The sequence below is a fragment of the Puma concolor genome, chromosome D4, assembly GCF_028749965.1.
Source record: "Puma concolor isolate L17-30 chromosome D4, mPumCon1.1.hap2, whole genome shotgun sequence".
Classification (NCBI taxonomy): domain Eukaryota; kingdom Metazoa; phylum Chordata; class Mammalia; order Carnivora; family Felidae; genus Puma; species Puma concolor.
In genome coordinates, this window is record NC_141679.1 from 94,946,888 (window position 1) to 94,974,689 (window position 27,802).

Sequence of the window (27,802 nt, forward strand, 5' to 3'; positions counted from 1 at the left end):
CCGGCCACCACCGGAAGTCGGAAGTCCAAGCTGGTCCGGGCCACCTAGGCTTGCGGGATCTCTTAGCTGGTGCGGTGCTTGGGTGCCGGGGTTTCCCGGCGCGCCCGGATGCCGAGCCCGGGGCTTCTGGTGCTCTTCGGCAGCCAGACAGGCACGGCCCAGGATGTGTCGGAGAGGCTGGGTCGCGAGGCTCGGCGCCGGCGGCTTGACTGCCGGGTGCAGGCCCTGGACTCCTACTCGGTGGTGAGGGAGCCCTAGGGCTTGGGCGGTGAGACCGAGCAGGCCGGGGGCGCCAGCCCCCAGAGCCCTCGACCGCAGGGCACCGTGTGTTGTGTGAGAGCGGACCGTTCCATTATGGCGGGTTTAGGGGACAGGAAAACTTGGGGAGAGTGGCAGGGCTTAGCACATGGAGAAACGGGCAAGGTGGGAGGATGGAGCCTGAAAGGGCAAAGGCAGGCCGGCCGCTCACGGGTGCTTCGTGACTCCGTTTGCCATACCCCCCGAGTGAAGGAGAGGGGCCAGGCTGCGGAGAGCATACCTACGTGCTACAGCCCGAGGTCTTAACACATGTGTCTTTTTGTTGAGGTGAATCTGATTAGTGAGCCCCTGGTGATATTTGTTTGTGCAACTACAGGCCAAGGAGACCCCCCTGACAACATGAAGGTAAGGCTGACCTGAAGGCTTTCTTTGCTCAGAAGCTCAGATCACTGCCCTGGACCCTCACTGTTTTCATTGCCTGGGGAGTCCAAGAAGCACAATGAACAGTTGCCCTCCTATATCTGTTGCACGTTAGCCGTGGATTTGGGAGGGAACTGGGGGCTCTGGCTGTCCTCCCTAATAAACTGTTCACAGGCCACTAAATAGCCTTGTTCTCCATTTTAACCTTTAATATTTTCTCCAGGGCTATATATGAATCTGGTCTGGGTCTTGTGAGTGTTTCAAAATTGTTGGACCTTCCTCTGGGAACATTCTTCAATTCTTTGACCATCTTTTGAACACACATTCTATTCCAAACATGATCTAGTGCTGGGAATCCAGCCGGGAACCTATTTCTTTCCTCAGGGAGCTCACAATATAGCAAAAGCAACAAGTTTAACAGGCAGTTACAATACGAGGAGATACATGCTGCCAGAGAAAGTGCCAGACGTCATGAGGACATTAATAAACACTATCTAGCCCAACCTGGAGGCTCAGGGAGAGCTTCCTGGAAGAAAGGAGTGTAGGCTAAGTCCTGAGGATAAGTGGGGGCTAGCCAGGCACCAGAAAACTGGGAGCAGCCTGTGCAGAGGAGAAAGACCAGCTCAGGGAAGAGCAGAAAGCAGTTGGGGATGACAGAGCCAAGGAATGCATCAAGGGGGGGAGGGGAGACGAGAGGCAGGAAGCCAGACCTGATCCCAAGAAGCTGGACCGCCCCAGCAAGGTGGATGGGCTTGAGGTGGAGGGCCATGCAGTCCACTGGGTGACAGTCATATTTGTGTTCTAGCAAAACTGCTACGTGTCGACAGGGAGGACAGGCTGTAGGAGAGCAAGAACAACTCAAGAGGATGCACAGTGAAGGCAGGAGGGGGGCAGACAGCAGAGAAAAACAAGACACCTTCCAGAGATGTTAAAGTAGAATTGAGAGGACGTGGGATCACAGGCCTAAAAGCTGGGAGCAAAGATGAAGTCGAGACAGGGGTTCGGGCTCAGGGACCAGAGTGGATGGTAGTTCCATGCACAGAGATGGAGACCAGGAGGGCCAAGGGCTGGAAGTCGTCCAGGGGGAGATACAAGGTAGGTGTGGAGCTCTAGCAAGGACCCTGGGCGAGGCATGAGAAAGCCCCTCCCTTTCCCCTGGGACAGGTGGCCCTGAACACGGAGGGCATGGGAGGTGGAGAAAAGCCTGTGAGGGGCAGGAAAGTGGCTCCCAACAGCAAAAAGAGGGAGTGCCCCAAATCCAAGGTCAAGGCAGGAAGGTGATTGTTCTGAGAGAAAAGTCTCCAGCACTCAAAGCTGCACAGAAGTGAACTAAGATAAAACCTGAGCAGAACTGGTAGGGTTTATCAGCAAAGGGACTGCTGGTGACTTTGGGGAAAGCAGTATCAGCGACTTACTGGGAGAGAAGCGAGGTCACAGGGGAGCAGCAGGTAAGTGGAGAGAATCTTAAGGACGTCTGTACATTAAACAATCACGAGAAAGATTCTGGCTGTGAGTGGGGCTAAGGGGTTGGAAAGAAGGTGTTAAGGTGAGAGAGACCTGTTAAAGGCTGGCGGTGGGGGAGAAAGAGGCTCATGACCGAAGAGCAGGGTCAGAGCAGGGGACGATGGGAGACATGGGGCCAAGACCCCAGCACAGTCAGGAGAGGTCTGAGACAAGAAGAGGGACAGGAGAGAAGGCAAGCGTGAGGGGATCAAAGGCAGGAGGTGAATTGTGGATGCCTGTGACACAGGACATGGGAGGGGAGGGGAAACAAAGACCTCTACGAGGTCAGCTGGGCTGGGGTGCAGACTGGACATCAGAAGCCAACAGCATGAAGGTGGTGATGGTCACCCTGGATGAGGGTGCACAACGAAGACTGCAGGCACGGACACCTCCACGGAGGTGGTCAGGAGGGGCCCTCCCCGGCCACAGTGCGACCTGCAGGCTCCTTGGAGAGGCTGCAGACTGAGGTCCCAGGAACACGGAGGAGGGGGCGCGGCACCTGCTGAAGACCAGGCTTAGTGACCAGCTCTGTACTAAACAGGAAGACACTGGCTGCCTTGCCTCAGTCCTCAGAACACTGTGGTCAGGCACGTGCTCCCGGCTAGTGGACCAGAGGAGCCCTCTGTGGGGAAACTAACCACAGTGCAAGTCCCGCAGGATCCCGGCCACGAAACGCACCTTGGGTGACAGGCCCAAACTCACAGTTTTCTGTCAGCGTCTTAAGTACAAATAGACCACGAAGAACCACCATACCCTCAGGTACTCTGGAGGAGTAGAGGCGGAGCGGGCCGTCCAGAACTCGGCACCCACAGGACAGGAAGGGACACACAAAACAGGGCAAAAGCTGGAAGCGCTGGGAATGCTCTTTAAGACGATAGCAGGAAAACTTGAAAAGATCAGAGAGCAGAGTTGAGAAATTCTCCTGGAAAGTGTAACCAAAAATGAACGAGGAACCAAGAAAGGAAATAGCAAAATTCTAAGATCGTGTTAGTAACCTCGGAATGAGAAACAGTGGGGAGAAACTGGCCAAAGAGAGCAACTAAGAAAACATCCCAGAACTGGAAAAGGGTCCACCGGGTACTTGGGAAGGGCCCATCTTGAGTGGAATGGCTCCCGCCAAGGCGCATCATGGTGGGTTACGGCTCTCGGGGATCGAGAGTGCCCAGGTAGCCGGTGGGGGACAGAGGGGGACACATGATGCCGGTTTCTCAGCAGCGGTGGCCCAGCTGAACCAGCTTGGAGCAAGGACTCGGGCTCTTTGGAAAAACCATTTCCACCAGAAGTGCGCCCTGCCAACCTGCCAGTCACTGTGAAGGGAGGGCCCAAGCATTTGCAGGTGTGGAGTTGTGAGAAGTGTACCTTCACTGGGAAGGATATTTTTGGCAAGCTTCGGGAAACAGGCCTTTGAGGAGGAGCATGCAGGAGAGGTCTCCAGAGGCAGAGAGTGTAGTCCCCAGTACTGGCTGACGCAGCTCAGCCCTTGGGGTGTGGTCCAGGGTGGTCCAGGACCAGTGAGCAGAGCTGTGCCCCAACAGGGCCCCTCCATGCCAGTTATGAAGTACAAGGGACGTGGAATGCAGCTAAAGCCTGGACCACATGTGAAAGTTGGTGTCCAGGGCTCAGGTCACCACGGGCTGAAGGTGATGGGGAGCTGTATTTGAGAAGTGCTTCTGGAGGCCTGTGGGGAGGCTGGGGCAGAGTGTGGGCCAGACAGGCTCCAATGAGGGTCCCCAGAGGAAAGAAGAGGCACCTGGGCTGTGACCTTGGGGGTCTGGCTGTAAGGCCCCTGGGTTGGCCAGATGCATGGAGGTAAGGGTGTCCTGGGGAAGGACACAGGTCTGGGTCCTTGGCCGTGAGGGTGGCAGTGAGCACAAAGCAGCCTGGTGGGGCCCAGGGCTAGAAGAAGGTGCCCAAAGAGAAACTTGGTTGATGGGATGAGACGAGGACCACAGAGAGGTCCTGTGGTGCCCCGAGGTTCAGAGCTGGGAACAGAGGGGTCTTTGGGACATGGGGCTCGGTGTGAAGGGAGGAAGTGGTCCCAGGGGCAGCCTGAGCAGGAGCAGGTGCCACTCCTGCCCTGGGGAGGCAGTGGGGCGGGTGCCAGTAGCCCTCACAGGGCCCCCTGCCCGGGAAGGGGTGGGGCTTTACACTCTGGTGGTGGCTCTGGGGCAGCTCTATGGTTTACGAGTTTCTGCCTTTTTCCAAATCTTTTGCCATTGTGATAGAATAAAAAATGGTCTGGTTTCAGTAACAAAGATCTGAAGGAACAGGGAGGGTCTAGGTTGTGGCTCCTCCCTACTCCACCCTAGGGCCCTGGTGGCCCAAAGCAGGGCCTCTAACTTGGCTTCTTCTGGCTGTAGAACTTCTGGAGGTTCATATTCCGGAAGAATCTGCCACCGACTTCCCTCTGTCAGATGGACTTTGCTGTTCTGGGCCTCGGGGATTCCTCTTACGCCAAGTGAGTAGGGGCAGGAAGGCTGCTGGCCTGCAGGGACTGCCCTTGGGGTTGAGCACAAAGTCCTGGCGGACGGACAGGTGACTCAGCCCCCAGGGCTCCTTCTAGACTTTGGGCCATGGCCAGGCTGTGGGGACCATCGGGGAGCATCTGGGCTTGAAGGGTGAGCAGAGCACAGACAGGAGGCTGGCAGGACAGGAAAGTGGGCACCAAAACTCCGGGGTGGGCCCAAGGTGTCTCGTAGGACAGGAAGTGACGTCTGGAACTGGACATCAGGGGCCTCAGGCAGCACCATAGGCTGACACGTGACTTAGGGCAGCAGAGGCCTACCTGGCTCTTCCCACTTTTCCATGAGATATTTGGGCTCACAAAGACAGCACAGTGGGATGAGGCAAGGGGCCCGGAAGACCCCCCAGCCCCAGGAGCCACCTCCAAGGCCACTGCTTCCCTGGGTGTGGTGGCATGACCGCCTCGGCCTTGTTCTTGCCAGTTTTCAGGACCTATCTGTATCCTAAGCCAAGAATGATGTTGCTTTGCGTGCTTTCTTAAAGAAGCACCGAGGAATTTGTGTGTGAGGGTTCGCATGTCATTAGGTCACTGAAACAGTCCAGCACAGGGCGGGCGGGGTGGGGGTGGGGGGTCGTTGGTCGTACCAACGCTTCCAAAGCCAGACACAACAAGGGCAGGACTGTGCTCGCTGAGGTGAACAGGGCAGCGCGACACTCCTGTGCCCGGGGTTTTGTTCTGTGCACAACATAGATGTTGGTTCACGGCAGCACAAACACAGGCATCTTGCCAACAGCGCTCTCTGGGAGAGGTGTCATTCGAGGCCCGGGGTCTTCTGCTTCTTCGGGGCTGCTTGCCCTCTGCCCTCCGCCCAGGGCCTGCCCAAGCAAGCCTGGCTCTCTCTCTGTAGGTTCAATTTCGTGGCCAAGAAGCTGCACCGACGGCTGCTGCAGCTTGGGGGCAGCGCCCTCCTGCCTGCGTGCCTGGGAGATGACCAGCATGAGCTGGGGTGAGTGGGGTGGGGGCAGCTCTCCTGCAGGCCCGGCCAGGGGCAGGGGCCCCTCAGAACAGCGCGCACATGCTCTCTCTCCAGGCCCGACGCTGCTATTGACCCCTGGCTGCACGATCTGTGGGAGAAGGTGCTGGGGCTCTACCCGGTGCCCCCTGACCTTGGCGTGATCCCCCCCGGAGTCCCGTGAGTGTGGGCCTCGGTGGGGCTCCCGCAGGTGCAGTTAGAGCGGCCTGGCCGCGGGGCCACTTGTGAGGCCCTGCTGACAGCCTGACGGGTGTGTGTCCTCCCTACAGTTTGCCCTCCAAGTTCACCCTCCACTTCCTTCCGGAGGCCCCCAAGATGTGCTCTGAGGAGCAGCATGTGGCCGGTGCAGATCCCCCAGGTCCCCCTTCAGAGCAGCAGCCCTTCCTGGCACCCATGGTCACCAACCAGAGGGTCACCAGCCCCTCTCACTTCCAGGACGTACGGCTGATCGAGTTTGACATCACAGGCTCTGGGCTCAGGTGAGGGGCCTGAGACACCAGGTGGGTGGTGGCCGAGGGATGGGGGGGGGGGGGTGCCGGCCGGGCTGCAGGGAAACACACCCATCCGAGGACCGCCGCCCCCAGCCCTCCCCTGAGCCCCAGTGCCATGCCCGCACCCTCCCTCACTTTTCCCGTTGGCTTTCCCATGCAGCTTTGCAGCTGGCGACGTGGTGCTGATCCGGCCCCAGAACCAGGCCAGCCACGTCCAGCAGTTCTGCCGGGTGCTGGGCCTGGACCCCGACCAGTACTTCACGCTGCTGCCCCGGGAGCCAGGTGAGCCCGGGGACCCCGGCTCCGGCCACCCTTTCTCTCCGCCCTCCCGGGGTCTGCGGCCTGCCCAGCCGTGTCCCGACCCCTCACAGGCTCCCCGCTTCCTGCTGCAGGTGTCCCCTGCCCCACGCAGCTGCCCCAGCCCTGCTCCGTGAGGCACCTCGTGTCCCACTACCTGGACGTCGCCAGCGTGCCCCGCCGTTCCTTCTTCGAGCTCCTGGCCTGTCTCTCTCCCCACGAGCTGGAGCGGGAGAAGCTGCTGCAATTCAGTGCCCCCCAAGGTCAGGAGGAGCTGTATTCGTACTGCAACCGGCCTCGCAGAACCGTCCTGGAGGTGCGGGCAGGCGTGGGCAGACGGGCAGGCCCAGGGCTCTGAGCCACAGCCACGTGTGGCGGTGCTGGCCGGAGCCTAGCCGGGGCTGTCTCTGCCCAGGTGTTGTGTGACTTCCCACACACGGCTGGAGCTGTTCCCGCCGACTACCTGCTGGACCTCATCCCCCCGATCCGCCCGCGGGCCTTCTCCATTGCCTCCTCTCTGCTGGTGAGGGCCTGTTGGGCAGAGCCCAGGACCGGCTTCAGGGATGCCGGGATCGCGAGGGGCGGGGGGCCGACCCTCAACATCTGCGCCACGTCTGGGACCGCCCGGGTGAAGTGGGCGGAGTCTGAGGCCGGTTGGCAGGCAGGCGGCCCCGTGGAGCACAGCACCCGCCATCCCATCCCCAGGCTCACCCCTCGAGGCTGCAGATTCTCGTCGCTGTGGTGCATTACCAGACGCGCCTCAAAGAGCCCCGCCGGGGCCTCTGCTCCTCCTGGCTGGCGTCTCTGGATCCTGGGCGAGGTGACCCCTGCTTTTCTGGAGGGGGGCGGGTAGAGCACTGGGCCAGGGCCCCCGTTCTCCTCTGTGCACCACAGCCGGTCCTGGACTGGGGCCCTGGTCCTCGGAGCCTCCTCACGCCTCCTCCCTCCTGCCGTAGGACCTGTCCAGGTGCCTCTGTGGGTGCGGCCCGGGAGCCTGACCTTCCCGGAGACACCGGACACACCTGTGATCATGGTGGGTCCCGGCACCGGTGTGGCCCCTTTCCGAGCAGCTGTCCAGGAGCGGGTGGCCCGGGGTCAGACCGGTGAGCACGCAGGGCCTCTGGCAGGGTGGCAGCTGGGGCTGCCCGGGCCGAGCCTCACAGGCCTGGGTCCAGGCTTGAGGCCACCTGTGATCCCCCAGGAAACTTCCTGTTCTTCGGCTGCCGCTGGCGCCACCGAGACTTCTATTGGGAATCTGAGTGGTTGGAGCTGGAGAGGAAGGGCTGCCTGACCCTCTTCACAGCCTTCTCCCGGGAACAGGTGGGTGTGCTGGGCAGGGCGGTGCCGGCAGGGAGGGGGCCAGGCCAAGGATGCACCGTCCCCATGCCCCGCCCCTGCCCCCTCCGCTCCCCCTCCCCGTAGGAGCGGAAAGTGTACGTGCAGCACAGGCTCCGGGAGCTCGGGCCGTTGGTGTGGGAGCTGCTGGACCGCCGAGGCGCCTACTTCTACCTGGCGGGGTGAGCCTGGGCCCCCGGGGGGCGGGGGGGGAGCCCGCCCTCCGGAGGTCCCAGCCCTACTGAGCCCTCCTGGCCCGTCCCTCCAGCAATGCCAAGGGCATGCCAGCAGATGTGTCAGAAGCCCTGACGTCCGTCTTCCAGGAGGAGGGTGGGCTCTCCGGCCCTGATGCAGCCAACTACCTTGCCAGGCTCCAGCGGATGATGCGTTTCCAGAGTGAGACGTGGGCCTAAGAAGCCATCCTGCCAGCCTTGGCCACTCTAAACGCTGCCCTCTGGGGGGCTACTGTCACCTTCCACCCTATCCCCTGCACAGCCTCACTTCAGTCAACCTGGGGTCCTATACCCAGCCCTGACATCGCTGCTCACTCACCACCCCACCCCTGCCCCCATCCAGGGTTGCAGGCTACTGCCTGCCGGCCTTTCCCCACTGGCCCCAGCTTGGGTCCTGGTCAGGATGGTCCCTGGGCTGCCCCACCCTGCATAAGGACGGGGCCCCAGGAAGGAACTGGCAGCCTGATGGGCATCGGGGGCTCCCCAGACACCAGCTTCCAGACAGCACGTGAGCCCAGAGAGCCTTCTGAGGTTGTCCCAGGGGACAGCAGTTTCCCAGTCCCCTTCTGCCACATCTCTGTGCCCACCCACAAAGTACACAGTGCTGTCGCAGGGCCTCGCAGGGCCAGGGCTAGGGCTGGAAGGCAGGACCAGGGGAGACCCCCAGCTAGCACACTCTTTCCTCACCCTGTTCCTGGAACACCTCCGTAATAAACTGTCGGCTCTTGTTGGCTGTTTCTGACCTGCTCTTCCGCGTGCCTGTCTGGGTGCCTCAGGGCGTGTGTGGGCCCACAGTGTCTGGACGGGGACAGCAGTCGTGGCGAGCACAAATGCACCACAGCTCAGCCGTCTTTGCTGCAGTAGTTTCTCCGGGTCTGAGTCTCTGCGATGTGTCCTACTTGCCCACGCTGTATGGGCTCTGCCCGGACTCCGACAAGCAGGGGGCAGCCTAAGCGGGCCCTGGAAGGAAGGAAGGGTGAGGGGAGGCCCTGGCCAAGTGGGGATTGACCATTCCTTGCCAGTCCCAGGAGTAGCGGTCCCAGGAGTAGCAGTCCCTCGGGTGGGAACGGGGCGGGGGGTGGGGCGGCCATTGTCCCCGCCCCTGGGAAGGGCCTTCGGTGCTCCGAGGGGAATTCCTGTAGGAGGAGTCGAACCCTCCCGCCTACCCACAAGGCTGCTGCCTGGAGTCCGCCTGTCTGTCCGCCAGTTGCCGACACGGGTGGGCCGAGGCGGCCACGTCCGGGCTGGGGCAGATCCCGTGAAGACGGCATTCGTGGGCCCAGGAGCTGCCCGGAGCCAGCACAAGCGCTGGGGCCCAGGTGAAGTTGACTTTCCGGGGTGGGGCGAGGCTGCGGCAGTTTCGAGGTCCGTGCCAGGCCCTGCCCTCACCCAGAGGGCCGCACTGACCTTCACGGCCCCAACCACCCTCGTCACCACCCTGGGGACCCCACCCACCCATCCTGACCCCTGCCCTGGGGCCCCCACTCATGGCCCCCGTGACCTCAGCGCTGGGCTCCCCCGTCCACCTTCCACAGGCCCTGAACGCCTGGCCCCCCCGCACCCAGGGCTGGCAGATGAAGAGGTGGACGGCAGGGTTCTTGGGAATACCCAGGGTGCAGGGGCTGGAGACAGTGAACCCCTCCTGGGGGCCACAGCCACAGCCTGCCTCTGGGCTGGGAGAGCAAGGGAGGGTGAGGAGGGGGAGCCAGCGGGGGAACCGGGGCAGGAGGAATGCCCCATCTGCACAGAGCCCTACGGGCCCAGTGAGCACCGCCTGGCGCTGCTGAACTGTGGCCACGGCCTGTGTGTGGACTGCCTGCACCAGCTGCTGGTCGCGGCCCCCAGCGCCGACCTGGGCCGGGTCTGCTGCCCGCTCTGTCGCCAGAGGACACCCATGCTTGAGTGGGAGATCTGCCAGCTGCAGAAGGAGCTGCTGCAGGCGGACGGGCCCCAGGGCCCACGGCCCCCCACGCCCCCTGCACCTGCCCGCCGCGGCCCTGGGCCCTGGGCGTCCCTGGAGCACCGGTACCAGCTCCGCTTCCTGGCAGGACCCGTGGGCGGCCGGGGCTGCCTGCCTTTCCTACCCTGCCCGCCCTGCCTGGGTGCCCGGCTCTGGGCCTTGCGGGAACGGGGACCCTGCTCCCGCCGCCTAGTGCTGCTGGGCCTGCTGGCCCTTGAGCTGCTGGGGCTGCTGCTCATTTTCACGCCGCTCATGCTGCTGGGGCTCCTCTTTATGCTGCTGGACCGCGCTGGCCACTAAGCAGGGCCCGGCACACCTGCCGCCCGTGCCACCAGGGCCGCCAAGGGGCCAGGAGGCCCGGGCTTGCCCTGAGGCCTGATGGCCAAGCTGAAAAACCCAAGACTGAGTGGGGCACTGGCCTTCAATCAAGAACCAGGTCTGGGGCCAGGGCTACCCAGGAACCTGTGTTCAGCCTCCGACCGTGCCAGAGACTTCAAACTACCCTGCTGCCCAGACGCTACTGATGCCCAAGGGCGGTGCTGGAGGAGGTCTGCAACCAGGGCCCCCCCAAGCACCCCCTCGATGGAAGGGTCCCAAACTGACACAGCCGTCTTCACCCCGTCTCCCTGCCCCGCCCGGCCTGTCTGCAAGAGGGACACAGCGGACACGAAAGTGAACAGAGACGTCTGGTAGTGAGGTGACTCCTTGAAGAGAGTGGGGCCCTGGGTGCAGGTCCCCCCACCTGGTCATGTTCCAGATGAGGGCCAGTGTGTATTCCCTGAAGGACAGGGCACCAGAGGGGAGGGGCCCTTGCCGCGCAAGCTCAGGCCACAAATAGCGCCCTCACTGGCTGGGTCAGGACCCAAGGGGGCGGCCCGAGCGGCCAGGTGCCCGAACTGCAAGGAACAAGGGCCCCGCCAGGCCTTGGAGCTGGGGAGCACTGAGCTGAGGCCCAGTGCCCTGCAACCTCATGTCATTGAGCCCTTTATCTAAAGGACAAACACAGAACGGCCTCGCGGGCTTGTGCCCAGCGCAAGGAATGGCTCTCAATAGACAGCAGCTCTCCTGAAACCACTGTTACTGTGTTCTTGCTGTCTCTACCCCTTCTTCGGCATCCGGGGACTCTCCCCAACCCTTCCCTCCTCCCCCCTCCACTGCAAAGGCTCTTCCCCAAATCCAGGTAGTGGAGTATGAGATAGAAGGCCCCCGAGTCCTCCTACCCCACCAGGATCTCAGCCAGTCTTGGTCTCAGTCCTGGCTCAGATTGGCCCAAAGGCCCTTCCCATTCAAGTTCAGAGGGTCTGGTGGGCACCAGGAGCCCGGTGGACTGAGGTGTCCCCCGTACAGCTGCCCCCACATCCAGGGGCCGGTGCAGAGGACGTGTCTGCCCTTTGCCCATTCTGCACCTCTGCCCACACCAGCACACACAGAAGGCTGGCTCTGCACAGACGTGCGGGGCATTCACGTGCACACACGCACATGCACATCCAGGCCCAGCCCTCCTGAGCGGCATGCCTGGCCCAGCCTGGTCCCTCCCTGGCAAGCAGAGCAGGCTGGCCCCAGGAGGCACTGGGCCTCCCTCTGGTGGCTCCAGGCTGGACCCTGTCTGGGCCACAGCCCTGGGCACAGGCCGCAAGAGCAGGCTTCAGTCCAGGGAACAAGGTGCAAACTTTGGCAAAGAGTTTTAATGGCAGAGTTGGTTGCAGCGGCAGTGCCACACGGGGAGGGGCCGGAAGCGGTGGTGGGTGAGGGGTCAACAGGCGACAGGGCAGGGCCGGATCCCTGAAGAAGCGGCGAGCAAGGACTGGCGGGCAGCGTCGAGCGGGCGGGTGCTACATGATGGAGCAGGCGGACAGCGGGTTCCGCACGTGGCAGGTGCACGCGGCCCCGCAGTACTGCCGGAAGGTCTGGTAGCAGCTGCCCTCCGGCTCGCCCCCCCACTGGCCCCCGGATGGGGCGGTCAGTGCCTCGGGTGGCAGGCGGCTCAAAATGGACGTGTTGACGGCTAGTGCGGCCAGGCCGTAGTCCGTGAAGAGCACAGTCTCCCGGCGGCAGGTGGGACAGGAGATGAACTTGTACTTGGGGCAGGACTCATAGAGAATCTGCAGGCACTGCTCACACACGGAGTGCAGGCAGGACAGCACGCGGGGCCGCCGCTGGGTGACGTTGTACGTGTGCCCGCAGGTGGGGCACTCCAGGGGCTCACCTGAAGCCGGTGCCGCCGTGGCGGGGGGCCCCGAGGCGGCAGGGCCGGGCCGCACCACATACTGATTCACAATGACCTCGTCCGCTGGCGCCACGCGGGGGAAGCCCAGCTCCACACTGCCCTTTCGGGGCCGTCGTGGCAACGGAGGGGTGCGGGGCGCCCCATCCAAGGTGGGCATGTCCCCCCCACACGCCTGGTTGACGATGATCTCTGTGTCTGAGGGCCAGGCGCGTTTGGGTGCCAGAGCAGGGGTGGGCCTCGGTGCAGGTGGGAAGCAAGCGGCAGCCGCCTGCAGCTCGGGGAACTTCTCAGGGTGAACAATCTTCATGGCCTCCATCTTGAGGATGACATGGGGGCCCTTCAGGCAGGACATGAGGAGGCCTGGCCAGCCACTGCCCACCTCGGGCCCAGGGTCAGCCGGCATCCGGCTGTCTCCAATCAGATTGGGTGTTCCGGTGGGTGGGGGCGTTGGGTGAGGCCGGGGAGGCGGAGAGGGAGCAGCATCCTGGTCCTGCCAGGCCTGGTGGGGACCCCGGCCGCCCCGAGGACTCCTGGGGGCGGCCGGCGAGAGCTGGGGGGGCAGGGCCCCCCCCAGTGGCCACAGTGGCTTCTCCGGTCCAGTCCTAGGAGGAGGAGGAGGAAGAGGTGGGGGAGGAGGAGGGAGGCGGGGGCAGGGGAGTACAGGAGGCTGCCCTGGGCTGCAGGTCTGGCCCAGGGGCTCACCCAGGGTCTCTGGCTGCTGAGGCTGGAGAGGGGGCGTGGGGGAGGCTCCCCCTGCAGCCGAGGTCAGCAGTCCCTGAGCAGGGACATCCGGGCAGGCAGGGGCTAGGTGGGCCCCATGGCTCCAGGACAAGGCTCCCAGGGAAGGCAGCTAGCCTGAGCCCAGGCTGCGGGAGGCCCCAGGCCGCGGGCTCGGCGGCGGCGGCGGCGGCGGCGGCGGCGGCGGCGGCGGCGGGAGCAGAAGAGAGGCCTGGACCAGGCCCGAGCTGCAGGTGAGAGACAGCGGTAGGGCAGCGCCCAGGGCCCACCCTCACCCCGCACAAAAGACAGGGCTCCCGACCTCTGACCCTCACCCTCGCTGGACTTGGGACCCAGCCCCCTCCCCAGCCCCCGCCCCCAAGGCCCAACCCCTGCCCGGGTGGGAAGGGGAGGCGAGTCGCGACCCCGCGGCCGTCCCGCCCCGCCCCGCCCGAGCTCACCTGCCCCAGCCTGGCGTCCCCGGGCCGCGCGCGCCGCCGCCGCAGAGGTTGTCTCAAAGGCAGGCCCGGATGCGACGCCCGCGCCTCGGCCCGGCGGCTCCAGCGGCTCCGGCGGCGACCTCGGGCGATGGCGCGGCACGGCGGCTCCCAGGGGCGCGGGGCTCGGGGCGCGGGGCGCGGGGCTCCGGGCAGCGCGGCGCGGCGGCAGGTGCGTGCGGAGCGTGGCGCGCTCTGCGGCGGAGGCGCGGGGACCGCAGTGCGCGCGGCTCCCGCCCGCGCCCGCAGCGCCACCCCCCGTCTGGGGACCCGCGCGGGGTCCGCGGGGCGGGGCCAGTCTCTCAGCCGCCCCTCCATCGCCGCGGGCCTGGTGCCCGTTCCCGGGGTTGCCCTTCCCTGCGGGCCGCGTGTGAATCGGGACCCCCGCGACACCCCTTTCCAGTACTCCCACCCCAGTCCTGCTTGACCGACCCTGGGTCCTAGTCGAGTACCCCCACCCCCAATTCTAGAAGGCAAATCCTGCTTTTCGAAGCCGAGACCTCATAATGCCAGAGGGAAGAAGACCAGAGGAGCAGACTGGGGGGTCTCAGCAAAGCTGGTTCCCATAGCCCCCCCCTCCAGGACTGCTGTGTGTCCCCCCCCCCAGAGAGTCAGCGTCACTGCTGTCCTTCCACTGTGCCCCCAGTAGGCATGCCTCTGGCTCACAAGTGTAACCAGGTTGTGCTCAACGCTGACAGGCTCAAAGAGGATGATGTGACCATGAGGCTGAGTAGGTGTGGGCAAGCAAGCTAGCAGAGGAGTGGATGGAGAGGGGACAGTCGTTGGGAGAAGGGTCCGAGGACAGGACTCATGGACAGCTGGACAGGGTGAGGGGTATGCGGAAGGTCCGACAGACAGCTGGACAGGCCAGTGGGGCAACCCACGAGGACACGCACCCGCCCAGGGTGGGGTGGCCCTTTCCGTCATCCCATCAGGTCAGCACGTGCCCTGCTGTCACGTATTTGTGTGCTAACCTGACCCCACCCAGCATGGAGGCCCCATTCCTTTCTGTTTCCTCAAGCCGGGCTTCCCTGATTCCCTGGTGTCTACCCTCTCTCTGCCTGTGGGGCACCCTCAGGTGAGAGAAAGGACAGAGGACGTGTTGGCAACTACTGGGCAGGGGACCACAGCTGCCGGGGACCTCCACAGTGCCACCCCCTGACCTAAGCCAGCTACCACGTGGCAGGCTAGCACTCCAGTGACCAGCACTGGGCCCTGTGCCTGACCCTGGACAGTCTCAGCCTCTTCTGGCCACAGCCCCTCTGCTCTGTCCAGGCCGAACTGCACCTGGCTATGGGCCTTGCCCCGCTCCTTCAGAGAGGTCGCTGTTCCTGGTGACGAAGCCCACGCGGGCAAAACAGACTGGAGCAGCGTAGCTGTCCCATGGGGCCCGACTTTGCTGCTCTGTGTGACCTCAGGCTAGTGTCTGGGTCTCACTTTCCAAAGCCATTCATGGAGAGCGGGTGTGAGAGGTGTGCAAGTGAGCAGGTGCCTGACGGGATGGGCAGCGAGAGCCTTATGGGCTCTGGTTAAGATGGACAACTGAGAGAGCCCCGGTCAGGGGAGGGCTAGGCGCCCAGCCTCGGCCTCCCTCCGGGGCTGCTCAGCTTCCCACCCGCCCGCTGGGCGAGCACCCAAGGAGGCACCAGCCACCAAGCCCCACCCCTTGCCCCGAGGCCCCGCCCCTGGAGTGAGGTCCCGCCCCCTCAGGCCCACCTCCCGAGCCCGCCCAAATCCGCGCCTCCGGAGCTCCGGCGGTCAGAGCTGAGCGGCCTAGGCCGTGTCCTGGACCGTCCGGAGCAAGCAGACCCCGAACCGGGTCTTTAGAGAAACCTTGGAACGCGGAGGCTTCTGGGGAATAAAGTTCCCACCGGCCATCCTAGGCCTGTTTCACGCATGCGCCAGACTCCGCCTCGCAGCAAGGGGCGGAGTCTGTAGGGGCAGTGGGTGGGGCTTCTGGAGCCTGCGCAATGAGCATCTGTCGTACACCTGCGAAGTCCGAGGGGCTCGGGGCCCGCTTCCCTCCACACCCGGTGCCGCAAAGGTGGAATTCGTGTCCGGACCGGTCTGACTGGCCTCATGCAGGCCACCCCGGTCACGCTGGCTTCTGGGCCACCTCTGATTTGATCCCTCCCTTCCTGGGGGCTCCGTTGGGCACCAAAGACTGGGGGCGCAGGTCCTTGACCCACCCTACTGCCCTAATCGCTCCGAGGGGTGAAGATCACCAGTGCCAGGCCCAGACCCAAGTACTCACATCCACTGTCATCCCGTCACACACAGACACACACAGACACACACAGACACACACACACACACACACACGCACACACACACGGCGACCCTGTGTGGCAGGTGCTACCTGCCAACTTACAGATGAAAGTGGGAGACGCTGGTGGGGTGGGGAGCTGGTGGTGGTCCCTGAGCGCGCCAAGAGAAGCTGCATTTTCAGAAATGAGCTACAAACAACACTTGCGAATGAAGCGCCTGTCGTCGCCAATTGTAAGGTCAGTTTTAGCAAAGGTGTGTAAATAAAACATTTTTTATCAGTTAGAAACCTATAAACCTCAGAGCAGTTTGTGCTCTCAGACATCTTAGCCTCTGTCTGCCAGGCAGAGGCTGTTGGTTGAAGTGAGGACCTCTGCCCTCTGCCTCAAAACAGGGGTCCTGAGGTAGGCGACTGATGGCTGGGGTTCCCCAGCCCACCGCAGGCCTGGGAGCTGAGGCTGACTTCAGGCTCACCTCCTGCCCTCCTTCCTGGCGAGCTGCAGGTCCTGGGAGGGATGACGACGTGCCTCAGATGCATGGAGGCTGAGTCACCCAGGCTGGCCGTGCCCCTCGGAGCCCAGGCTGGGCCACCACCCACCTGAGAAGGAAGGGTGGGTGGCTGCTGTGCTGGGAGAGCTGGGGCCTCCTGGGATCTTGGGAACCCCATCTTTGAGCTCCGCCCCACGGCCCCGCCCCTCCCCAGGAGGGAAAAGGCAGCTGCCAGTTGCTTGCCTCACAGGCACTGGGACCCGGCCCACAGGACGAGAGGGGACGCCGCTGCCATCAGCACTGCAGGTGGGTCCTGGGCTGAGGGGCTTCCCTGCACTGGGGCTCGGCCGCGGGGACGGCACAGCTGCATCTCCCAGCCTCCCCGCCCCATCCCCCACTGCCACGCAAGGAGGGCAGCTGGGAGACCTCGGCCCTCACACCCAGCTCACTCCCATGCGCACCCACACGACACATAAGCCTTGTACACCCTGGTGTCTCCACAGCCAGGCCCTTTGCGGGTTGGGCACCCTCTTGGGCTGCAGCTCTGCCCCTCCGCTGAGCTGATTCTGTCTCTTCTGCCTGCCCCCGCCAGGCTGGGCCATGGACCCACATGAGATGGTCGTCAAGAACCCGTATGCTCATGTCAGCATCCCTCGGGCTCACCTGCGGCCTGATCTGGGGCAGCGGCTGGAGACGGCTCCTCCTTCCTTGGGGTCCCAGCCTCTGCCTGTGGGATCCTGCACCTCGGAGCCCACCGGGCTCCTGCAGCCCTCCGAGGAGGCTCCAGGGAGCAAGGGGGCCAAGGGGACCACCCGGGTCCAGGGCCAGCAGAGCTGGCGGCAGCCCTGCAACCCCTACAGCGGTGGGCAGCGCCCGGCAGGACTGACCTACGCCGGCCTGCCACCCATCGGGCGCGGGGATGACATCGCCCACCACTGCTGCTGCTGTCCCTGCTGTTCCTGCTGCCACTGCCCTCGCTTCTGCCGCTGCCACAGCTGCTGCTGCGTCATCTCCTAGCCCAGCCCCTGCCGGGCCGAGGGGCCTCCCGCAGGACCCCAACATGGCTCAGGCAGCCACAGCGGTGCCCACATGTTTGGGGCAGCCACTGGACCATTGTCGTGGGAGGTGGCCACTTTCCACCCTGGATAGGAGTATCTACCCGCCACAGAGGCCAACAGCCCAGCTCCGGCCCCTTGAAACAGAGCCCTGGGCACTGGCTGTAATGGCAGCCCTGGGGACACCCTTGACCACCTCCCTCAGGGCCCGCAGCCCCGGCAATAAATCAGAGTGACCTTTGTTCTGGTGACTCTTCTCTGCTGCTGCCCCCCTTGAAGTGGGTCCCGGGCTGGACACAACCACCGGCCTCAAGCCTCTGTGGTACGTTCAGGGGTGGGGAAGCCACTGATGACATCCTAACCTGTGCTGCAGGTCTCCGGTCCACCCAGAGGCTGGACAGGAGGGGTGGGAGTGTGTCCCCTGCCCTGGCCCAGACGGGCCCGGGTTCAAGCTGTCTTGTGTTCCTTAGGGCTGAGGCCGAGCCTGAGAGGTCAGCCAGTGGGTCAGACGATAGGAGGATGTGGTGTTTGGAGCCATGTGGTGTTTGGAGGAGGGTCACGTTGGCGGGACTGCGCGGGTGGGGCCAGCACTGGCAAGTTTCTCAGAGCGGGGGCCCAGGCAGCCAGGACCGAGCCCTGCCCACCCGTGAGTCACGGCCCTACCTCGGGCGGGGTGTTTTTCTGGTTCCCCGTGAAATGTCCCATTCCTGCACATCTGTTGTGTGGCACCCAAGCCATGCTGCTCATCTGGTGTCCAGCCTCCAGGGCCTGGGCCTCCTGGACGAGGTGAGCAGAAAAGGAACTGGCCGGTGAGGCCCCTCGGAGAACATGTCTCCCCTCTGTCTGAGCAGGGTGATGTGCCTGCCTGGGGTGGGGGTGGGGGGACGGGTGGAGAGCCGAGCTGCTTAGCACTGTCCTCACCTCACTGCCGAGGGGAGGCTGGGATGCCAGGGCAAGGAGCGAGTGGTAGGGCCGGCGCTGGGCACTCTGTGCTTTCCAGGGCCAGGCAGGGCCAGCCAGAGGAGGAAGCCGAGCTGGCCTTGCTGGATGGACGGGTCCCGGTGCCAGCCCTTCCCCGACCCAGGGTGACTGGCCACAGGGCAAGACCCGTCTCTGGGTGTGGGTGGATATGTCATTGGCCTGACTGTACAGGGGCTCCGGAGTGCCAGTTTCCTGGCCCCTGCCCCATGGCCTGCCTCTACCAGAGGATGACCCCACCCAGTCCAGCCCCGGAAACCTGTCCAACCAGACAGAGAGGCTGTGGACTGCCAGGGTGGTAGGAGTAAGGAGGAGCCCCTCTGGCTCTGACTTCCTCCCAGCTGAGTAGTGAGGGTGCCGAGGGTCCTGACCCCATCCGGACCATTCTTGACACACCCCGTTCTGCTGTGCCCACGGTCATGGTCACTGGGCTGGCCTGGGGGCTATGGCCAGGCAGATGCTGGGGGGGCGGGGTGTAGCCTCTAATGGGGTCGACCAGGGCTAGCCACAGTGCCCTGCACCTCAGGGAGGTTCTGGGTGGTCCGTGTGTGTGTGTGGGGGGGGGGGTGTCTCCACACCTGTGCTTGAGCACCCCCTTGGGACCTCGTGGGGCTGGCCACTGCCGTACGATGGGGACGGAGGGGACAGACCAGGTGGGAGGAAGGTGCTGGGACAAATCAACTTGGACACACACACTATGATTGAGCTTTGGGGGAGCAGGACCCCTCAGGGCTCGGAGCCCGTGAGGGTTGTAGCAGGTTACCTGGAAGAGGCGGTGTTCGAGCTGGGAGCCGAAGGATGGAGACACGCAGGTCAAGGCCGGAGAGCTTTCCTGGTGTGAGGTGGGGGGAGCATTAAGAGGAGGGTGGGAGAGGGTCTGGGCGGCCGGGGTGGGGACAAGGACCATGGTGAGCTGTGAAGCCGGGCCTGGGTGGGGGCCTAGTGGAGCTGGGTCCAGGCATGGAGGGGTGGGGGGGGGTGTGAGGGCAGACTGGGGGGGCACCTTATCTCCTGCTGAGTTGGTGGTGCCTGGTGGATCCAGTTGCAAGCGCTTTGTGGCTGAAAGGAGAGCCCACTGCCTCCCTGCTGCCTCGCCTGTGCTCGGCCAGTAATGCGAGCCCCAGCGAGGGAGCCGCAGGGCGGCCTGGGTCCCCCCCTCAAGCCCCGGACATCCTCTGGACAGAGCTGCCCATGAGAGTGGATGCAGGTAAGAGAGGCCTGGGGCTCAGGCCGGCTGGGGTGCGGGGCGGTGTGGAGCTGGGCAGGAGGGCCCAAACAGGGGGACAGGATGCTGCCTGGTCGGCAGCCGCAGGAGCCCGGCCTGGGCCCAGGCCCCGGCGTCTGGGGCCCCACTGGCCACCACCCACCCTCTCAGGTCTGCAGAGGCCCAGGCCAACCCCCCACCCCCGGGTCGGGGCCCAAACGGTGCCAGACGACGGCAGAGGCAGGCAGGGTGGGCTGCAGCGCCCCTGCTCGCCTCCCCCAGGATGCTGCAGCCAGAGAGTTCCCGGGTCTCCGAGGAGGGGACTGCCACTGGGTCCCGGCGCGGTGACTGCATCATCTGCTACTCAGCCTACGACCTGGCCGGGCACCTGCCGCGCCGCCTCTACTGCGGCCACACCTTCTGCCAGGCGTGCGTGCGGCGGCTGGACACGGTGGCCCACGAGCAGCGCTGGGTCCCCTGCCCGCAGTGCCGCCAGAGCACACCCACGCCCCGTGGAGGGGTGGCCATGCTGGACCTCGACCTGGCCGCCTTCCTGGCTGTCAGGGCTGAGCGGGAGCCGCCTCGCATGGAGCCCCAGCGTCCCGCGCCCCCCAAAGGCAGCACCGCTGTCACTCAGCAGCCAGCCAGGCTCCGCCCCACCTTGGGCACCCAGCCCCACTTCCCCCAGCCCAGACGCTGCTGCAGCTGCGGCCTCTGCTGGGACACCCTGGACAGTCCCCAGGTCTGAGTCCACCGCCCGCCGAGGACCTGCTGTCCACGGCATGCTTGTCGTGGAACCTCCGACTGCCGTGCAACCAGCCCGGAACGGCCTGGGACCCCACACGGACACCCCCAGACTGCAGCCTAAGTGTGGGGGCTGTGCCCATGGTACCGTGAGGCTCTTTGAGAAGCCGGTTACCTCTTTCCCGTCTTGGCCAGGATTCCAGGGCTTCAGGCCAGCCTGACTGTGTGCGTGGTGAGGGCTGCTGCGCTCAGAGTCTCCTGCAAGCCCAACCCAGGTCTGGACTCAGCTCAGAGGACGCCTCCACGGGTCTCTGGCTAAAAAAGTCCCACAGGTGGGAACCAGAGCAGAGAGCCACCTCCTTCAGCCCTGTCTTGCAAAGCATCCCTGTGAAGTTCATTTATTCAACAAAGCTCACTGAGCACCCACTACGTGTCGGGCACTGTTCCGGCAGGGTCCCCTGCAGGCACAAAGTCCCTGTTGTGACAGCTGTCCAAGGAGCGGGCCCCGGGGCGCGGCTGGCTTTAGGCCCAGAGAGGCTGGGGGCCTGCCCGAGATTGCACAGCTCAGTAGGACCACTCCCACACTAGGCCTTTTCCTGGCCTTCAGCTTCCGCTTCCGTCTACCTCATAATGGCCACCACACAGACCCTTCAGAGGGGCCAGAGAAGGTTCTGGAGGCTGTGGACACAGACATTCCCTCAAGTCAGGCTGCAACATCCCCATCCCCATCCCGAAAGGAGCTGTCACACTGTCACACTGCCTCTGGGAGGAACTGCTGGGCCTGCCCCGGGCAGTGGGTGCAGGACAGGGAGGGACAAGAAAATTTGCTGAGAGGACACTCAGAAACCTCCTCCTTCTCTGGGGCAAAGTCCCCCAGGGCACACAGCGATTGGTGGGCAGCAACTATACCAGGGCACCGTGGCCCAAGGGGGAGGGGAAGGAGCATGCCCCAGCAGGGGCAGCAGGAAGGGGACTGACCCCGAGAGGCGCCCACAAGCCACGGCGCCAGTCAGGACTCTCCGGGGGGAGGGCCTGGGGGACGGGCCCCCACCGCGGCCTGGGGGACGGGCCCTGCCCCCGCCCCCAACTTGCAGATGGAGGCGCAGTGCCCTCCACCATTACTGCCCGCCACTGAGGCTGGGCCCGCTGGGAGCACTGCTGGGCCCAGCCCTGCCCTGAACTTGGGTCTGAACTGGAAGGCTTCAGGGGCTGGGGCCCTCCCCACCCGGTGGGTGCAAAGCGCCTCCCTCCCACTCTTCTGATGAGGTAGGGACCACCACAGTAAGGTCTGCAGAGCTCAGGGCAGACTTCTCAAGGGGCCTCCAGGCCAACCAGCCAGAGTGCCAGCATCCTGCCCTTGCCCTGCCCTTCCCCGCCCTACCCAGGGCAGGCGGCACACAGCGTCTGGTCGTGCCACACAGGGGTCTACTTACGCTAGTCCTGCACTCAGAGCCTGTGCCCAGCCCTGCAACACCCCTGGCCTGGCTCAGGGCCCATCCAGGGAGGAAGCCCACTCGAAGAGGGCTGGGCTGGGGGCCCAGAGCACCTGCCACAGGGCAGCAGTGCAACGTGGACAAGGCAGGCACCTGGGGCTGTGACAGGTACCCCTCGGGAGCCTCAACTCCTGGGTAAACATTAATGGGGCTCAGTACACAGCAGGTCATGTGTGCGCCCAGCAGATCTTTGACCGGCAGCTGCTCCCGCCCTGTGTTTCCTCCCCGCAGGTGCCCCCTCACTACCCTCACAGGTAGGAGCTTCCAGAACCAGGTGGGGGCCCAGGGACACCGAGACAAGGGCTGGTGACCTCCCGGCCCAGGGCTCAGGCCCCACCCTGAGCCTCCTGAGCTGAGGACAAGAGACAGGAGGGAGGGTGACAGAAAGCTCTCCAGTACCTGGACCCTGGGGCCTGGGAGGGAGATGGGGTAGACGACTAGACGGGGGATCCAGACCCAGAGGGCTGAAGAGAGGAGCCTTGAGGCGAGGTGGGGGCACCCAAGCCCCTTGCCCTGCCCCCATCACTGGGGGTGGGGCCCTTATCAAGCAGAGACGTCACGGTCTGGTATCAAATGCCAAAGTCTAAGCTGGGACCATCTGCAGTGTCCCTGATGACACCTGATAGGAGAGGTCCCTGGGTTCCCGGCTCCTAGCCACTTCCGGCACCCGGCACCCTGTGCCCTGGGCCACCCACCAGGTCTTCTTCCAGCCAGGACCAGCGAGGGAGCCAGGGAGCCAGGGTCCCCTCGACTCTGCCCCCGAAACGGGACTGGGCTCTCCTGACAGCTGCCTGAGGTCGCTATAGCCATCCCGCATAGATGGACGAAGCAGGAAGTCGGCAAGGCGGGTGTGGGGGGAGGGGAGGGAAGACAGAGCTCAGGTTAGAGGACCCCAGGACCTGGCGGGGCAGGGGGAGGCTATGTATCTGACCTGCTTTCCCCGCCCCCAGCAGATCCAGGCCTGGGCCTGGTCTATCCCTGCCAGAAATCCATGCCGAATTCCCTCACGGGTGGCCAGGTCCCCCCCCTTACTCTGGACACAGTTGGCCTGGTGGACCGGAGCCTGGGAAATGCAGGTACCAAGAGCCCCAAGGGACCAGGCCTCAGCCTGCCTCTCTGCCTATCCACTTAGCCCCTGACCCATTGCTCTGTGCAAGTGGGGAGGGGGCTCCTGCCTATCTCCTGGAGAGCCCATGGGGACCCATGACAATTCCAGTCAGGGCCAGACAAGCTGGAGGCCCCCTTTCCTCTCTCTTACCCCAAGCCCCTATGCCACAGTCCCCTTCACCCCCTCTGGCCCCCCACCTGGGGTGTCCTTGGCCCTACTTCACCTTGGCTCCTGCAGGGACCTCCGGTTCTGCCCCAGTCTTGGAAGAGGGGAAAATGGACCCCTGGGCCCTCCCTCAGCTGAAGGACACTGGCCAGTCCTGGAAAGGTAGGTCTTGAGGTGTCGGGTAACAGGCCAAATGGGGCTCTGACCCCCCAGGGTCCGAGCGTGGAGAGGGTCCTTAGGGAGAGAGCGCAGGGAGGAGGTTTGCCTCAGCAGGCCGTATAGAAACCTACTATGCAGACCACCGCCACAGGGATCCTTGTCCCTCAGATCAGCTGCCGGCCCTGTCTGGAGACGAGAGCCACCCTGACCCAGCCGGCCCCTCCTCCTGCCGGCCAGTAGGCTTCTGGGAGGTCCCAGGAGTAGTCTGCTTGGCCACCCTGCCAAGGAACAGAGAGGGGACCCAGACCCTGCCTTGGGGGACAAGGAGGCAGACCCAGGCCCTGCCCTGTGAAGAGACAAGGACGGGGGGCCCTGGCCCTGCTCTGGAGGGAGACAGGAGGAAGTGGCCCGGGAGGCATCATGGGCAGGGCGGGGCTGGGCGGGGGCTGGCACCGGGGACAGCCCTGTTCTGTGTTCTTAGAGCTCAGCGTGGCCGGCAGGGTGCTCCGGGTGGCCATTGGCTTCCTCAAGGCCTGTGGACTCCTGGGCAGCCTCTACCTCTTCATCTGCTCCCTGGACATCCTCAGCTCTGCCTTCCAGCTGCTGAGCAGTGAGTGACGGGGGTGAGGTGTGGGGGGTGGGGGGCAGTGTGCGGGCGGCCTGTCGTGCACAGCTTCAGGGCGCCGCTCTCTGGACACAGGCAAGGTGACTGGAGACATCTTTAAGGAAAACGTGGTGCTGTCCAACCCTGTGGCTGGACTGGTCATCGGCGTGCTGGTCACAGTTCTCGTCCAGAGCTCCAGCACGTCTTCTTCCATTGTGGTCAGCATGGTGGCCTCCAAATGTGAGTGCACCCCCTCTCCTCCCGGGACGGTGGTGGCTGGGCAGGGTACGGGAGGTTGATGCAGCACCCCCACAGTGCTGACCGTCCAGGCGTGTGTGCCCATCATCATGGGCGTCAACGTGGGCACGTCCATCACCAGCACCCTGGTCTCAATGGCACAGTCAGGGGACCGAGATGAGTTTCGGAGGTGAGTTGGGAGTTGGGGAGGGCCGGGGGCCGCAAGCCAGGCCACCGCTGAGGCCACCGACCATCCGCGCTCAACGCGGCAGGGCCTTTGGCGGCTCAGCTGTTCACGGCATCTTCAACTGGCTCACGGTGCTGATCTTGCTGCCACTGGAGAGCGCCATAGCCCTGCTGGAGAGGCTCAGCGCCCTGACACTGGGCGCCACCAGCCTGCAGCCTGGGGGGCACGCGCCCGACATCCTCAAGGTGCTAACGCAGCCTCTCACACACCTCATCGTGCAGGTGAGGAAAGTGCTGCCCTCGGGCGGCCCCTCGGGCCGGGGAATGCGGGGAGTGGGGGGGGGGGGGAGCCCCAGCCTCCGTCCTGGGCCCTGCACTGGGTAGGGGGAACAGAGGGCAGAACGAGCCGGGCTGTGGGCGTGAGTCCAGGCGAGCGGGTCCAGTACCCGGTCACAACGCCTCTCTCCCCCAGCTGGACACCGATGAGATTGCAAACAGTGCCACGGGCAACGCCACCAACAGCAGCCTCATTAAGCAATGGTGCGGCACCAGGGAGGTGATGGTGAGGTGCCTCTGACCCCTGATCTCTGACCTGCCGAATTACTCGGTCCCGCCGGCTCTGAGCCGGTCCTGAGCCTGCCCTGCCTCGCCTCCCCAGACCTCGGGGAACAGCAGCGACTGTGGAGCGGCGGCCTCCGGCCCCTGCCCTGAGAGGAACGGAACGGCTGCGGTGGAGCTGCTGCCCTGTGAGGCCCCGCCCCCACCCCTTCCGGCCCCGCCCCCCCACCCCCCCACCCCCCCGTGGTTCACCAACCCAGCCCTGCCCCCAGGTCACCACCTGTTTGTGGGAACCACGCTCACGGACCTGGCCGTGGGCTTCATCCTTCTGGCCGCCTCCCTGCTCCTGCTCTGCACCTGCCTCGTCCTCATCGTCAAACTGCTTAACTCTGTGCTGCGCGGCCGCATCGCCCAGGCCGTGAGGAAGGTCATCAATGCTGGTGCGGCCCGGAATGGGGGCATGGGGGTGGGGGCGGGGCCGGGCGGGGGGGTGACCCCGTTCCCCCCACCCTGCAGACTTCCCCTTCCCCTTCAGCTGGCTCAGCGGCTACCTGGCCATCCTGGTGGGCGCCGGCCTGACCTTCGTGCTCCAGAGCAGCAGTGTCTTCACGGCGGCCGTTGTGCCGCTCATGGGTGAGTGCAGCGGGCGGGCCCTGGGCTCTGGGCTGTAGGCGCGAGGGCTCAGGCCCGGCGGTGACCCCCCCTCCCCCCCCCTCGGTTCCCCCAGGGGTCGGGGTGATCAGCCTGGAGCGCGCATACCCCCTCTTCCTGGGCTCCAACATCGGCACGACCACCACAGCCCTGCTGGCCGCCCTGGCCAGTCCCGCGGACATGCTGCTCAGCGCCCTCCAGGTACCACCCTCGCCCCCCTCCCCGGCCCCCTCGGAATCCAGGCCTGGGGCTTCCCCCTTGGACTCAGCTCCCTCCTGTCCAACCCCGCGGCCAGGCTGGCCACGGCCCAAGCTCTCCTGGGACCCATCTCCGGCTGCTGGGTCGGACCCACAGCCCCACCTCCTCAAACCCTAGGGATCCTGTGGACGTCCCTCCGAGCCCCAGCCCCGCTCTTGCTCCCCTGGGCCCACGTCATTTCAAGGGTCATGTGGTCTTGGGTGCCTTCTCCTCCTTTCTGGCAGCCCCTGCCCAGCCTCCCTCGAGGAATCCCCGTGCTCCACTCCCAACCCTGTGCTGCTGGCTGTGCTCCTTCAAGGCATCCTGGTCCTGGGGGGCCTTAAGCCCCTCTATTGCACCTCCTCTGGGATGCACCCCCCTCCCCTACCATCTAAACCCGACAACATGCCCTCTTTCTGCCAAAACCCCGCCTCACCTGTGCCGGGTGCTCCAAGTTGTTGTTGCACACGACCGCAATTCTGACTCCAGGATGCCTCCCTCTAGTCCCCTAGCTCTGTGCCCCACACCCAGTCACATTTAGTCCTGCCGACTCCGTCTCTAAGTCACCCCTTCGTTGGCCCACTGCCCTGGCTCGAGTTTCCGTCCACCACTGGCTCTGCCCCAATGCCCAGACAGGCGCAGCTCCTGAAAGCCCAGACAGATCTTCTGCCCACCAGGACACGAGCCCCAGCCCTCCCCGCCATCCACCTGCATTTTTGCCTCTGCTCTGTCCACTCGGATCCTCTCGGTGCAGGGCCCTGGTCCACCCCCTCCAGGAAGCCCTCCAGACTGCACCTTTCACACCGACTCCTCAAGTCCAGCAGCCCCTGGAGGGGACTATGTTCCCTGCACGTGTGGCCCTGCACCTCCTCCCCACAGGAGCCAGGCCAGAGGCCAGACCCATGTGGTCATTGGTGGCGTAGTCACCACACTGGGATGCTGGACTGGGCTCCCTAAGTGTGTGTGGGGGAGAGGAGGCGAACCTGAGGAGTGCACCCACACCTGGCCGGAATCTGTCCCCCTGGGTGGCCCTTCCGGGCCAACAAGTGGACCTCTATCGGGCTCTGGACTTAGTACCCTTTAGGTTGGGGGTGGTGAGCAGGAGGAGCAGGTGTCCTGGGTAGCCTAGGGGGACCTGTGTGCCAGGCCCAGGCTCCCAGCCCCTGCCTGCCCCCGGACCTCTAGGTTGCCCTCATCCACTTCTTTTTCAATCTGGCTGGCATCCTGCTGTGGTACGTGGTGCCTGTCCTGCGGCTGCCCATCCCGCTGGCCAAACGCTTCGGGGACGTGACCGCCAAATACCGCTGGGTGGCCATCGCCTATCTGCTGCTCAGCTTCCTGCTGCTGCCGCTGGCCGCCTTCGGGCTCTCCCTGGCAGGGAGCACAGTGCTGGCTGCAGTCGGAGGACCCCTGGTGGGGCTGGTACTCCTCGTCATCCTGGTCAATGTCCTGCAGCGGCACCGGCCAGCCTGGCTGCCACGCCGTCTGCGGTCCTGGGCCTGGCTCCCGCTCTGGCTCCATTCTCTGGAGCCCTGGGACCGCCTGGTGGGCCGCTGCTGCCCCTGCAGGGTCTGCAGCCCCGCTCCGGCCGCTGCCAAGGAGGCCCACTGCTACGAGAACCCTGAGGTCCTGGCCTCCCAGCAGCTGTGAAGGGTGGGCACCCCCACTTCGTGGACTTCTGGGTGCCCTGGGGGACCCTAGTAGCAGAAGACTTCCGAGTCACCTAGCTTGGCTTCTTTCCAAATAAACAAGGCTATAAACCAGGTGTGAGTGGTCTTCACTCCCCCGCCGGGGGACGGCCCCTGAGCTGGCTCCCGGGGGACATGGAGGTGGACAAGCGCCAGCTGTCCCCCGGCCGACACTCGGGACCCACTGCAAGTCCGTGTGGGTGTGGGCATGCAGCTGGCCCCCGAACCCCAGGCCGTAGCCGTTTCTCTCCCGAGCCTCCAGGGAAAGAAAGGGCCAAGCGGCTGCTACTCGGGAGGTGGACACATCCCTCAGCAAGAACCTGTGCTCTGAGGAGGCTGGACGTGTCCGGGGCCCTTCCCCACGGGTGCAGCCGTCTCCCATTCCCCCCCGCCCGCAGAGGACGTGGCCTGGGAGCCAGGCGTGGGCAACCTCTCCGAGGGCCAGCCCCATGGGTCCCGCAGACGCACAGGGAGCGAGGAGGGCAGTGTGAGGACCAGGAGGCCCCAGGCTGCCCCTGTCCGTCTCTCTCAGATGGGTGGGGTGCA

At 64.6% G+C, this 27,802-nt stretch overlaps 7 protein-coding genes and 1 long non-coding RNA gene across 19 annotated transcripts; 5 read left to right on the forward strand and 3 right to left on the reverse strand.

Annotated features, from left to right (window-relative positions):
* The first annotated feature begins 14 nt into the window (after positions 1 to 14).
* NDOR1 (NADPH dependent diflavin oxidoreductase 1) lies at positions 15 to 8,503 on the forward strand. Of its 5 annotated transcripts, none has more exons than XR_015243250.1 (14): positions 15 to 243; positions 586 to 663; positions 4,542 to 4,639; positions 5,553 to 5,651; positions 5,736 to 5,837; positions 5,948 to 6,157; positions 6,330 to 6,451; positions 6,562 to 6,782; positions 6,882 to 6,989; positions 7,172 to 7,286; positions 7,423 to 7,499; positions 7,668 to 7,786; positions 7,889 to 7,983; positions 8,070 to 8,113. XR_015243250.1 is itself a non-coding variant. In XM_086684597.1 (14 exons), exons 1-14 carry the CDS (start codon positions 109 to 111, stop codon positions 8,212 to 8,214), a joined length of 1,794 nt encoding a protein of 597 aa, XP_086540723.1. In that variant the 5' UTR covers positions 15 to 108; the 3' UTR covers positions 8,215 to 8,503. The 5 variants fall into 5 exon arrangements, 4 of the variants coding, with proteins under 4 accessions (XP_086540723.1, XP_086540726.1, XP_086540725.1 ...); XM_086684597.1 differs by having other exon boundaries at positions 7,423 to 7,569; positions 8,070 to 8,503; XM_086684599.1 differs by having other exon boundaries at positions 105 to 243; positions 635 to 663; positions 7,423 to 7,569; positions 8,070 to 8,503.
* Positions 8,504 to 8,779: 276 nt separating this feature from the next.
* Positions 8,780 to 11,069, forward strand: LOC147575193 (ring finger protein-like; the record flags this gene model as incomplete). The annotated part of the gene is made up of 1 exon (XM_086683963.1): positions 8,780 to 11,069. A coding segment is annotated over one exon (1,515 nt), but the record flags the coding sequence as incomplete, so codon positions are not given.
* A 592-nt stretch (positions 11,070 to 11,661) lies between these two features.
* RNF208 (ring finger protein 208) lies at positions 11,662 to 13,114 on the reverse strand. The gene has a single exon (XM_086684605.1). The coding sequence runs from the start codon at positions 12,622 to 12,624 to the stop codon at positions 11,827 to 11,829; it is 798 nt and encodes a 265-aa protein (XP_086540731.1). The 5' UTR covers positions 12,625 to 13,114; the 3' UTR covers positions 11,662 to 11,826.
* Positions 12,920 to 13,935, reverse strand: LOC147575195 (uncharacterized). The gene is made up of 2 exons (XM_086684606.1): positions 13,400 to 13,935; positions 12,920 to 13,186 (listed from the first exon to the last, which is right to left on the reverse strand). Exons 1-2 carry the CDS (start codon positions 13,751 to 13,753, stop codon positions 12,920 to 12,922), a joined length of 621 nt encoding a protein of 206 aa, XP_086540732.1. The 5' UTR covers positions 13,754 to 13,935.
* Positions 13,936 to 14,005: 70 nt separating this feature from the next.
* On the forward strand, positions 14,006 to 17,486 carry CYSRT1 (cysteine rich tail 1). The gene is made up of 3 exons (XM_086684607.1): positions 14,006 to 15,939; positions 16,440 to 16,495; positions 16,782 to 17,486. The coding sequence occupies exons 1-3, from the start codon at positions 15,809 to 15,811 to the stop codon at positions 17,204 to 17,206; spliced, it is 612 nt and encodes a 203-aa protein (XP_086540733.1). The 5' UTR covers positions 14,006 to 15,808; the 3' UTR covers positions 17,207 to 17,486.
* LOC147575196 (uncharacterized) lies at positions 15,923 to 22,910 on the reverse strand. 4 transcript variants are annotated; one of them, XR_015243254.1, is made up of 6 exons: positions 21,604 to 22,910; positions 20,346 to 20,428; positions 19,226 to 19,281; positions 18,986 to 19,054; positions 17,908 to 18,021; positions 15,923 to 16,298 (listed from the first exon to the last, which is right to left on the reverse strand). It is a non-coding gene; the product is annotated as an uncharacterized LOC147575196 (long non-coding RNA). The 4 variants fall into 4 exon arrangements; XR_015243253.1 differs by having other exon boundaries at positions 20,346 to 20,485; XR_015243251.1 differs by lacking the exon at positions 19,226 to 19,281 and having other exon boundaries at positions 20,346 to 20,485.
* RNF224 (ring finger protein 224) lies at positions 19,436 to 20,596 on the forward strand. The gene has a single exon (XM_025923990.2). The coding sequence runs from the start codon at positions 19,710 to 19,712 to the stop codon at positions 20,172 to 20,174; it is 465 nt and encodes a 154-aa protein (XP_025779775.2). The 5' UTR covers positions 19,436 to 19,709; the 3' UTR covers positions 20,175 to 20,596.
* On the forward strand, positions 20,191 to 27,331 carry SLC34A3 (solute carrier family 34 member 3). 5 transcript variants are annotated; one of them, XM_086684593.1, is made up of 13 exons: positions 21,833 to 21,917; positions 22,614 to 22,739; positions 23,009 to 23,098; positions 23,577 to 23,705; positions 23,796 to 23,939; positions 24,015 to 24,126; positions 24,209 to 24,404; positions 24,595 to 24,684; positions 24,781 to 24,868; positions 24,953 to 25,120; positions 25,197 to 25,313; positions 25,408 to 25,532; positions 26,754 to 27,331. In XM_086684593.1, exons 1-13 carry the CDS (start codon positions 21,833 to 21,835, stop codon positions 27,216 to 27,218), a joined length of 1,935 nt encoding a protein of 644 aa, XP_086540719.1. In that variant the 3' UTR covers positions 27,219 to 27,331. The 5 variants fall into 5 exon arrangements, with proteins under 5 accessions (XP_086540721.1, XP_086540718.1, XP_086540722.1 ...); XM_086684595.1 differs by lacking the exon at positions 21,833 to 21,917 and adding an exon at positions 20,191 to 20,502 and having other exon boundaries at positions 22,617 to 22,739; positions 24,781 to 25,120; XM_086684592.1 differs by having other exon boundaries at positions 21,831 to 21,917; positions 24,781 to 25,120.
* Positions 27,332 to 27,802: the final 471 nt, after the last annotated feature.

What these genes read in the sequence shown, in the direction of transcription:
- NDOR1 (XM_086684597.1), top strand. Translation starts at nt 109, where the DNA reads ATGCCGAGCCCGGGGCTTCTGGTGCTCTTCGGCAGCCAGACAGGCACG. An exon ending in ACCCCCCTGACAACATGAAG is followed by an intron (nt 664 to 4,541) that starts GTAAGGCTGACC and finishes TTCTGGCTGTAG; the next exon opens with AACTTCTGGAGGTTCATATT. An exon ending in GCTGCTGCCCCGGGAGCCAG is followed by an intron (nt 6,452 to 6,561) that starts GTGAGCCCGGGG and finishes TTCCTGCTGCAG; the next exon opens with GTGTCCCCTGCCCCACGCAG.
- RNF224 (XM_025923990.2), top strand. Translation starts at nt 19,710, where the DNA reads ATGCTGCAGCCAGAGAGTTCCCGGGTCTCCGAGGAGGGGACTGCCACT.
- RNF208 (XM_086684605.1), bottom strand. Translation starts at nt 12,624, where the DNA reads ATGCCGGCTGACCCTGGGCCCGAGGTGGGCAGTGGCTGGCCAGGCCTC.
- SLC34A3 (XM_086684592.1), top strand. Translation starts at nt 21,833, where the DNA reads ATGTGTGCGCCCAGCAGATCTTTGACCGGCAGCTGCTCCCGCCCTGTG. An exon ending in CACTGGCCAGTCCTGGAAAG is followed by an intron (nt 23,099 to 23,576) that starts GTAGGTCTTGAG and finishes CTGTGTTCTTAG; the next exon opens with AGCTCAGCGTGGCCGGCAGG. An exon ending in TGCCTTCCAGCTGCTGAGCA is followed by an intron (nt 23,706 to 23,795) that starts GTGAGTGACGGG and finishes CTCTGGACACAG; the next exon opens with GCAAGGTGACTGGAGACATC.
- CYSRT1 (XM_086684607.1), top strand. Translation starts at nt 15,809, where the DNA reads ATGAAAGTGGGAGACGCTGGTGGGGTGGGGAGCTGGTGGTGGTCCCTG. An exon ending in CTGTCGTCGCCAATTGTAAG is followed by an intron (nt 15,940 to 16,439) that starts GTCAGTTTTAGC and finishes CTTGCCTCACAG; the next exon opens with GCACTGGGACCCGGCCCACA. An exon ending in CGCTGCCATCAGCACTGCAG is followed by an intron (nt 16,496 to 16,781) that starts GTGGGTCCTGGG and finishes TGCCCCCGCCAG; the next exon opens with GCTGGGCCATGGACCCACAT.
- LOC147575195 (XM_086684606.1), bottom strand. Translation starts at nt 13,753, where the DNA reads ATGGAGGGGCGGCTGAGAGACTGGCCCCGCCCCGCGGACCCCGCGCGG. An exon ending in GGGACGCCAGGCTGGGGCAG is followed by an intron (nt 13,187 to 13,399) that starts GTGAGCTCGGGC and finishes TCTCACCTGCAG; the next exon opens with CTCGGGCCTGGTCCAGGCCT.